Raw genomic sequence first — 10,855 nt, forward strand, 5'->3', positions numbered from 1 at the left:
ATCACACTTAAAAAAGTAAATGGGCAGTGCCTGCCATCCAGACTGTTTATATGGCGGGTTGCTTAATGTTCTAGAAATGGAAAGATTGTCTTTTAAATTGTATGTTGGTCTTTCTAAACAAATTAAAATCTATGAAGGATTAGGAATTTAACCTAATTTTTCTGTTTTTTCTTAAGGTCATTGCTAGAATTGTAGATGGAAGTAGATTTGATGAATTCAAAGCCTTGTATGGAGATACGTTAATAACAGGTATTTAGAAATATATTATAATTGTGCTGTATATTTTCCCACTGGTTTTAAGATTAGATTCACTCTGTTTGGCTCACCCATTGATATTTTTAATGATGTTTGTCTTCAGAAAAATAGCAGTTTCTGTTACCAAGGGAAAGTATTACCTTTACATGTGAAGGGAAAACATGTATATATAAATATGTGGAAATTTACAAATTAATCCTTCTGCCTTAGGATTTGCAAGAATTTTTGGTTATCCAGTTGGAATTATTGGAAACAATGGAGTTCTTTTCTCAGAGTCAGCAAAAAAGGTAAACAACTTCTTTGCCGTTGAGAAACAAAACTTCTGGTGGACAACTTGCTCTTGAAATTAATAACTTTTTTAAATAGGGGATTGGGCTCCACATTTTTCATCTAAATGTGAAACAGGTTCAAAAGCTATAAACACAATTGACCATATTTTAGAAGCAACGTTCTGTAGATTTCTCTGATGTGAAGAAATTATGTCAATAGAAGAGCAGCATTTGAATTTGTATGAATACAGCACAGTTGAAATAGTATCCTGCAACTTACAGGTTTTAGAGGACAAGTCCATGCTGGTTGCATCAAATGCCCTATTGGTATTCCTAACCTCTGAACTATATAGTACTGCTTTAGATCTTGTAATTCTTTTCCTAATTATTGGAAAATTTCAAACCCAGATTCTAGTACTCAGTTCATTGGTTTACCAGAGCGTTAATTTTTGTGCTTTGCTGCGGGCTTAGAATAATGAGTGAAAACCTGTGCTGTCTCAGAAAATCTGTGAGCTAAAATACCTGTCTTGTGAATGGAAGGACATCTCTGAAGGAATATTGTGACAGTATTACAGTTAACAGTGCTTTACAGATTGTACTTGAGGAATTGGTGATGCTGAAGGGTATCTGGATATGGCAGAGTGTTTACTCACCTGTGTTGTTTGCTTTAGTTCTTTATTTTTTCAAGTAACAACTGTCAGTTGAATTTTTTTAATTGTGGTTATATATGGTGGTTTTGTTCTAGTAGGCTTCTCAAACTAGTGGTGAGGAATCGTTATTGAGAATCTATAGGAAAAAGGAAGGATTGATGAGAGATGTGGAGAAAGGAAGTAATTTTACTTGATTTATTGCTGTAATAAAATAATACATGAAATTGAGTTTCATGTACTAAAAGAATACTTTCAACTTGGAAAGCAGTAAATTACATTGTTTTCACCTAACATTTGTTTTAACACAGTTATTTCCAAGTAGAAAATAACTCTTGCAGTATTTCTAATACTTTCGTTATTTTTCTAAATAATTTAATGCTTCAACCTTTTTTCCTATCAATACAAAAAAAACAAGGAATCTTTATCTGCTGACTTTTGCTGGCATATCATTACTGTAAAGGGAGATGGACAAGTTTCAGTTGTTTCAATTCTAGAGAAACCTTTGTCCATGATGTTGCTTCTATGAGCATTGTAATCTAACAATATTCCTTTTTTTCCTTTTGCATTTTTGTAAATCAGCTGTTCCACATTTTTCCCGTGGTCATCACTATGCAATTCATTTTGTTCTCTGAAAAAGGAAGCTAAAGGTTATGCTTTATTATTTTCCTCTCCTTTTTGTAACTCTTGCTGGATTCATATACTGAAGAGGTTAGGTGTTTTTTCAGTTGCTGTGCTACATAATCTTTTTTACTTGGTTTTGTTTACCAGCAGTGTATAAATAACCTGAGGAACTTTATTGATTTAGATTATTTCTAGTTGAAACAGGAGCTTGGAATCTAATATTTGTGATTTTGCTAGGAAATTGGTCTTTTCCTAGAAAATGGGGAGAGAGGGAATCTGCCCTCAGGAAAAAGAAAGAATGTTACAGCAATTGACAAGACAAAGAGCAAATAACGTTTGTGGGCCTTTTCTAGTTTCAGAGAATACTTCTATTTTATACAGAAAATGGGGAGATATTTTTTTCTGACTGGCTGTCATAATTTCTATGACACAGAACTCCTACAGAAGTCTTACAAAAGTCAATGTCAGGCGCCACAGTGTTTAGCTGTCTGTACGTACTCACTGAGTCAAAGCAGTTTAGTTTTTCAGTATCAGTAGTAATGCTTTTTAAGGATATTATTTCTGCTTTGCCCATGAACTCACACATCTTTGGAGTTTTCTTACTTCTGCTAGAGAGAATGCATGTTTTGCGTTTGCCTTTGGATGAAGGAGAAGTAGCGTAATACTTCATGATACTCCCATGGATTTCAGTGGGAGGTCTTATCACAGACTTCAGAGTGCTGGTAGTGGTGGCTTCAGTTGTCCAAATTTTAATGGCTTACTCCTTTTTTTTTTTTTTTATATTTTCCTCTCCACAGGGTACACATTTTATCCAGCTGTGTTGCCAGAGAAATATTCCCATTGTGTTTCTGCAGAATATTACAGGTGAGTAAGATCATTATTTTGATATTTCACTAAGTTGAAGGCTTTGCCATTGGCTCTGGGGGCTATATTTTAGACAGCCTCCTGTGTGGTTTGTAGTACCTGCGCCTCCAGCCTGTTTGGAAATCAGGCTGTCAGCAGCTGGTGAAGGCCTTGTTTTACAGTTTGCTCGTCAGGTTTTTCTGCCTGTGCTACGAAGCACATACTATGACATGTACCACAGTGTAGCAATATAAAGCTGGTAAGCCTTTTCTCCATGTTGTAATTCCTTAGGTTTCATGGTTGGTAGAGAATATGAGTCTGGAGGGATAGCAAAAGATGGTGCCAAGATGGTAACTGCTGTAGCTTGTGCCAATGTCCCTAAAATAACCGTGATTATTGGTGGTTCTTATGGAGCTGGAAACTATGGGATGTGTGGAAGGGCATATAGGTAAGTTTTGCTTCATGTTCTTGACAGCAGATAGGAGTAAGTTAAGAGAGCATAACCTGGAAGGACCATTCTGAAAAACTCTCTAAAGTCTTGCAGAGGTTGTGCTATTTGGAAAACAACAGTTCTCAGTGAATATGTTCACAAGTAAGTAACAACCCGATAAACTTGTAGAGACTCGTAGGCTCATGATTCACCTTGAATTAGGTGACAGAAGAGACCTTCTAACATGTAAATCATGTAAATGTGTGGATGTCCTATTTTTCCCATTTTAGATACTGGAGGAAAAATTGTACAGTCCTAAGCAATCATTGGGCAGTATAGGCTGGTCCATTATTCTGAATTCATAGGAGGAATACCAGCTTGTGCAAAAAATCCCTAATTCTTATCACTTTTTATGTGTAAAGTTTCAGAATCCCTAAAGATTTTTTTCTTTTGATCCTTTGGACATGACTCACATAGTTTTCTGATTTCGTTTTTCAAGGTTCCTGATACTATTGAAGTTGTTTGGAATGTTTAAGAGAAAAATTCCTAGGGGTTGGGGAGGTGAGCTGAAGAGACTAAAGAAAGAGAAATAAATTATTAAGGCGCTTGAATACAGGAAATGAACAGAATTTTTGCATTTTCAAAGATAATGCTGAAAACAGTGAAGTATGTTAATGCACATTTTTAAAAAAACAATGTATTATAATACTGTCATGCCTGAAAATTAATTCTTAGCTAAGTGAGAATTAGTTCTTTACTAGAAAGTAAGGCAATATCTTACCTTAATGTTTAATCTGTATTTTTTTCAGTCCAAGATTTCTATATATGTGGCCAAATGCTCGCATATCGGTGATGGGAGGGGAGCAAGCTGCAACTGTTCTGGCTACAATAGCTAAGGACCAAAAAGCAAGGGAGGGAAAACAGGTACATCTTCCTTCTTCCATTTTCAGTAAAGACATTGTGACTTACTCTTTCACTAGAGTTGCTACCTTTGCGAGCTAGGGAAGGGTGTTAGAGGGTGAGACACCAATGAACTGTCGTTCTCCCAATGCCACCTAGTGCATTGACAAACGTGAAGCTTTTATGAAGTGTTGCTGTTTGCATCTTTGAAAGGTGAAGATCATTTGTGACATTCCTTTTCTTTGCTTAAAAAGAGGAGTGTTTCACATATTGTATTTTTGTACTTCGTGCACTGAGTTATTAGTTCTGCCCAAGGTGAGCAGCCAGGATCCTCCCTGGTTTGGGAGTATGAAGAGAAATCTGTCAATATAAAGTGTCTTTTCAATTGTTTTGAAGGCAGCTGTTTCATAGAAGTTGATCTTCAAATGATTCAGTGCCTGAGAATTGTGAAAAAAGTGTGTAGAAGTTTGGAAAAGTTTCTGACTAATTTCAACATTTTAATTGAAAATTAGTGGTATATTTTTTTAATACTATTTTCTAGTTTCTCTGTGCACTCTTTTCTGCTGATTTTTTTAATTGAGGTTTATGTTTATGCTAATGCCTTGATCCCATAAAAAGTTATTTTATTGTGATATCTTAAAATCGTTTATGTTTATCATGAGTAGTTAATCAAAATAGGGAAGGAGTATCAATGTGTTATCTCAGCAGTTCCGTTTCCTATACATTGCTTGTGCTTTCTGTGGTTAGAATATATTCACCCTCATCTGTCTGTCTTAATTTTCCAAATCCCAGATACTTAGAAAGAAGTTCAAGAAAAATATTTGTAGTTAATGTCAGTAAAATGTGTTAGAAACTTGAAAATTTTCTGTATTACAGTGGTGACCACTCTAGATCATAGAGAAACCAGTGTTGTAATAGCACAGACTTATTGTATTGAAAAGTCTTCCCAAAGGCAACTCAACAGCATTTTTTTTAATACAGTAGCTTCAGTAATTTTTAAGATGCCAGTCCCCAATTATTCTTATACTCAGTTAAGTATATTTTTATTCTCCTTTTTCCTCTTTTAAAAGTATTTTAATTTTATTGTCAGATATGCTAAATTGGTAATTGTGTGCAAAGAGTGAAAAACTTTGGGGTGATCGTTTAGGCAGTCTTTTCAGGTTGATGCTGCATGTAAAGCTCTGCTGTCATTGTAGGAGAAAATATTAAAGAGTATTTTATCTGGTTTTGTTTATTTGTCTGTTTTTTTAGTTATCTGAGGCAGATGAAGCAGCTTTGAAGGAGCCAATCATTAGGAGGTTTGAAGAGGAAGGAAACCCTTATTATTCCAGTGCAAGGTAACATATAAATTACTGTTCCAAAACTTAATTGTAAGCACAAGATCTAAATCTCAGTATTGAAGAACAGCAGAAGAAAGCAATCAGAAACAAAGATTGTGTTTGATGTGCAGGAGTACAAAACAACAGGCTTTAAATCAATATTTTGTGTGTCTTGTGTCAGACTTGGTAGTGTGAACTGTTTCAGAGGGGAGCATGCGCTTGCAGGAATTATTCTGCAGGTTCTGTAAGTAATGATATGGTAGCACGGAGTTTAAATGTTATGTATTTTATTCTGGATAAGTTTTTTATCATTCTGCCCCGTGCAGTATCTGGTCACCTTTCTAAAGCCTGTTGAACAGTGTAATGAATGATTGCATGTGTGTTAGGAAGAATTCATTTTAGTGGGATTCTGCAAGTGGAAGAGGCAAGTGGAAGAGGGGAAAGCAGCCTGAGGAAGATCTGAAGCCATTTGAAAAATCTCAGGTCATGATCACAGTAGGTGATTGTATTGGGTAATAGGAAGTTGTATAGGGCATTAGCTGATGGGTGCAGCATACTCATGTTTGCTGAGAAGTCTTTGCAGCATTTTGTGCTAATGCCCAAGAACTAGTTAGGTTAATGAAGCAAGGTGCCATTCTGCAGTGATACCTCTGGAAAGCAGCCTGGGGGCTTTCTTGGCCTCTGATTGTTATTCTGCATTAGTTTCATCCTGGCTGTGCTAAAGGTCCTGCACGTTTTTTTGTCTTGAGGTATCCAGAAGCTAATTTTCCACAGGCTCTCAGCTGCTAGTGATGGTAGAGGGTAGCATATTTCAACAACCCAGATGTCAGCTTGGTAAGCAATGCAGCTGGCTGTGAGCAATGCAGGAGACTCCTGGAGTGTGTAGAGGACAACTTGCTGGTCCAAGCGTTAGACAAGCCAACCAGAGGTGAAATGTCAGAGTTGGAAACAGACTGGGCTGTAGTGGCCACGCCCTGGTTGAGTCCAGGATCACAAGGAATGGGAGGGAGCCTGTCAAAGAGCCAAGTCAGGATGCTGAACCTTGGGAGAGTGAACTTCCAGATGTTTAAAGAGCTAGTGGATGAGATCCCCAGGGAAGCTGTCTTCAAGTACAAAGGACGGAGGAGGCTGGCAGCTCTTTAAGGCCACTTTTCTTACAGTGCAGGAGCTTATGTGTAAGCTTATCTCCAGCCTTATGTGTAAGAACTTGAGCAGGGCAGGCTGCAAACATGGAAGGCTGAACAAGGACCTGCTCCTCAAACTGAGGAGTAAAAAGGCAATGTACACTTAGTGGAAGCAGAGTCAGGGTCCTGGGAGGGGCTCCTTCTTCATGATCTGAAGGAAGACAGGAAATTCATGTTAACTTTTACTCTGTTTTCCATTGGGATAGTGGAATATACTTAGCTGAAGTAATCATACCTGGGGAATCTGTATTAATTTTAATGTTTAATCAAATGAATACCTTTGTCAAATGGAAGCTTGTGCTATTTTGCCTTGACTAGTGCTCTGTTGGAATAAATATTCTCAGTAGGGTATGTAGCACAGGGTTTGTGCTGTCATATAGGGAGATATCAGTAGTGCAGTTGCATAGCACATAGGTCACAGATTAAGGGATGGTTTTGATCTCATCACTGTGTTCTGTGCTTCTGGTAGAGGTCTGTGTGGTAATGTTGTCATAGACATTCTCACCTTCTTGAGGTTTTATGCATGTGCATAACCCCCCCACTACTATTAAGTTGCAGTTTATTGAGGGTGTTATATATAATAATTGAGAATGCTTTTGTGAAATAATTAATTATTGTTAATATGGACTTCATAGTGGCAGTGGTTTTGATTTTTTTTTAATAGTTTTAGTCTATTTAAATTTCATGGGGTTTCCCCCAAGTTGAGAAAATATGTCAGCTGTTAAAAACTTTTGTGCTGTCTCTTTTATTGCCCGTTAAAGATTAAGCCTAGTACCTGTGTGACAAAACTTTGAGCTCTGAGGCAGGAAGGAAAAATGAAAACATGTGTCATCATTTTTTATAACTGGCTTTTAAGAAGAAGAATTTTCCTCTCATATAATGACATTAAAAAAATGAGTCAAACTGTCTGTATTTAAAATTAATCCTTACCCCTGAGGAGAAGATGAATAGTTGGTTGTTTTTTTCACGTTTGTTTTTTTTTGTGTGTGTTCACTGGAAACACAGTCAGACTCCTTGTACTCAAGATTGAAAATAAATGGATTTATTTAACATTCAATATATTAAGTAGATTAGCAATATAAAAACCTGTTCTCTTCCAGAAACCGACAGTTGTCAGTATTTACAACAGTAAGTTACTAATCTGTAAGGAAGTAGTTCTACATGTAAGATTAAGACTAGCATTAAAAAAAATATTAAATTGATCTTAATAATGTCCAGTGATTTTTATACATAAAACTCAAGCATTTAATACTGGCTTTGTGCTTTCTACTGGACAACTTTTAGCAGTTTATGTTTCCAGAATATCTGGCCATTTTGTGAAGTTCGGTTGCAAATCTTGAAGTCACCTCGGTAAATAGCCTAAATATGTCCAGCCTAGGAAATAAGAAGTGCTTTAATGCTAAGTGGCCTGTCATTTGATGAAAAAGCAGGGTAGTTACGTGCTTTTTACTGTGCCTGTAGCTTGGAAGGGAAATGTGACATGCACAGGTGTGAGTTGCCTGAGAATTAGCGTGGGTCTGGTGCTGGGATTCATGTAATGCTGCACTCCAGATAATAAGCCCAGCTGAGGCATGAAGTCAAATGTCAGAGCTGAAATCCTGCTGAAGCTCATCTGGCTATAAGCAACAAAAGTAAAATGCCTCTTTTCACAGAGGAGGGCTTTTGACAAGAGTGTGTGACTGGCTCAGGTCAAAACAGTCCAGGCTGGTTTCTCTCACTCTTTAATTCATGTAGGTACATTCTGCATTGTCTAGGAGCTCCTAATTGCTCTCTGCTGTTTTGTAGAGATAATTAGGCATTTTGGTGGATATTCTCATGTTTTCTGCCCTGATTTCTTGCTTTTTTGCCAATATTGTCTAATTCCTATGCAACATCTCAGATCAATAGCTCAGAATGTTTCATGACTGTGGAGTAGGCTACCCAAGCAGGAACAATGAGATGCAGTAAGATTGCAGTCCTTGCAGAGAGTAACGTACTTAGGGGAGGGATGTAGCCACCTTGCACCCACAGACCACCCATTTCTCAGCCAACATCAGCAGCTGCTTGTTAGCAAGCATTTGCCATAAGTCAGGGAGAGGTAACCTGTTCCCTTTGCTCTAAAGGATGCTTCCAGTCTGGTTCCAAGCATGGTAACAAAACCAGTTGACTGTCAACTAAATGTCAGGGTGCTGTATTGAGGCTGAGTCTGGATAGCCTTGGTTTTGTAAGGTCTCTCTGCTGGTACCTTACAAAAGACCTACAAGAAGACTCCAGTGAACAGCTTTGCATTACTGAGAGAAAAAAACCAGCAGGTGGGCACAAAGGCTGTTGTCTGCATTGCTGCTCATGTGCAGCAGTTCGGAGGCTTCCCTCGTGCTGTCTTCTTGCTTAATGTCTGCCTCACCCTTAATGTCCACTGAGATTGGTGTAACCCTTCCACTTGACTTCATTAGTCTTTCAATCAAGCTTTTAGCAGTAATAAGGAGAGAGAAGGAAAAATACCCTGATGATCTTAAAATACAAGCAAATATCCCTGTTTAGTCATTTAATCTGTTTATGCAATTTTGCTTATAAATGATAATTTGCTATGTGTACAGTCAGTACCGTTCCTTACCGTTGTATTTTCTAATCAGACTTTAACTGATTACTGGATTAGAATCTTTTACGAAGAGCATTCTTAATTAATGGTGGTCATTAGGCAGCACCCTCTTTAATGAGTTATATTAATCTGCTCACAGGTTTCTAAAGAGATTTCAGCAGTTTGCATCTTAACGAATTACATGAGCATTTCACTTTTGGCAACTTCATTTCTTTTACTCACACTGTCTCAGTTAGAGATATTTTATGAGTGTAGCTGTGACTCATGTTCCAGCAATGGGGTTTTAATAGATAGTTTAATTATTAATGTTACATGCCAGTAGAGAATGTAGTTTTCTTTAAACAAAAAGAAGCAGAAGCCAGGGGTGACCATATGAAAGCAGCTTGACTGCCAGGCAACAAAAAAAAATCTTTATGGTTGTCAATTAAAATTTCAAGCTACAGTTAGGAAAGGGGTTATTCACAGGAACCAGACAGCAAGAGCTTAGACAATGCACGTTATCCAGAACGTGATATAGACAACTCTGGTCTGTCATTTGCATCAGAATGTGCTGTTAGTGTCACATCATACAGATGGAAGTGGTACTAACCACTACCAGTACTAACTAATAGCCGCTAACATGGGGCTATTCCAAAGCATGGTTTATTAGCCCAGTGGAGAGGAGGTACTGACTGAGAATCCTAAAATGAGAAGAAATTAGGTAGAGCTACAGTTTTCTTATATTTGTAATTTGGGTTAATAGTATTTTTTTTTGCCTTGAAAGAGGGTTTGGGGTTTTTTTTTGTGTTTTGGTGGGGTTTTTTTTACATTTGAGGAAATTCTTTACTGTGGGGGTGGTGAGGCACTAGAACAGGTTGTCCTGAGAAGCTGTGGATGCCCCACCCTGGGCAATGTTCAAGGCCAGGTTGGATGGGGGCTCTGAGCAACCTGATCTAGTGGGAGGTGTTCCTGCCCATGGTGGGGAGATTAGAACTAGATGGTCCTTGAGGTTCCTTCCAACCCAAGCCTTTCCGTGATTTTTTCCAGACTTCTTTCTCTGCTGCCTGGAAACTGGCAGCCAGGTCAGTGAGTGCCACAGCTACTGCTGTGCACTTCTTTAGTCAAAATTTGGGTTTCAGTCCCAGGAGAGAAACAGCATAGTTTTGCTGAATTACACATCAGTCTTCCCTTCTCCAAACTCCTTTCTTCTTCTGCACTTCAGTTTTGCTCTTGTGCCCCATTTAGTGTAACAGTCTCTTCTACTTGGGAAGCTGCACCATGATAAGATATATTTATAGTAGAGCATTCTTTCTGAGCTGGGTATCCTTCTTCTCTCTCTGCTAGTTGGGGAACATGTTCCTAAGGTGAATCTGAACCCTTGGGCCTGATCTTGTTAGAGGGGTCTTCTGCTGCAATTCCATTTTGTGCACCATATGGTACGTCCACATCCTTGTTGTAAAATAAAAAACATGGGTTATCAGTCTCTTAATATTTGTATCTGACTTGATAGATATTGCTTTCACAACAAATGGTGAAGTAAAGCAAAGATGGGAGATACACAGAAGTGTCTGCTGCTGCCTTGAGCTTATTGGCATGTATTTATGTATAGTTTACAGTCCTGGTCAGGGCCCCTCCCCAGGCAGATGGAGCTCGTTAGCCCTGTAAGGCAATCCATCTACGTCCTGAGGACCTCGCTGCCACCGTCCAAGCGTGCTTGGCCCCGGCAGATGAACCTCAGGATTAAAGGGTGGGCTCAGTTCCGCGCACACTGTGTCTCACCTAAAAAACCCAATGCGCAGGCTGGAAGGTGGAAAGACCTTCCCCGGT

The 10,855-nt window shown here is 38.3% G+C and overlaps 1 protein-coding gene across 1 annotated transcript in view; it reads left to right on the top strand.

Moving 5' to 3' along the window:
* The window catches only part of MCCC2 (methylcrotonoyl-CoA carboxylase 2), a 38,256-nt gene that overhangs the window by 24,963 nt on the left and 2,438 nt on the right, over window positions 1-10,855 (top strand). The window contains exons 11-16 of the mRNA XM_027882623.1: window positions 177-249; window positions 466-542; window positions 2,593-2,659; window positions 2,930-3,086; window positions 3,878-3,992; window positions 5,220-5,305. Of these exons, the coding sequence (XP_027738424.1) occupies window positions 177-249; window positions 466-542; window positions 2,593-2,659; window positions 2,930-3,086; window positions 3,878-3,992; window positions 5,220-5,305 (575 nt within the window). The remainder of the gene's footprint in view (window positions 1-176; window positions 250-465; window positions 543-2,592; window positions 2,660-2,929; window positions 3,087-3,877; window positions 3,993-5,219; window positions 5,306-10,855) is intronic.

The sequence above is a fragment of the Empidonax traillii genome, unplaced genomic scaffold (genome assembly GCF_003031625.1).
Source record: "Empidonax traillii isolate 1590-97213 ecotype Southwest subspecies unplaced genomic scaffold, ASM303162v1 scaffold108:size1079785, whole genome shotgun sequence".
Taxonomy (NCBI): Eukaryota; Metazoa; Chordata; class Aves; order Passeriformes; family Tyrannidae; genus Empidonax; species Empidonax traillii.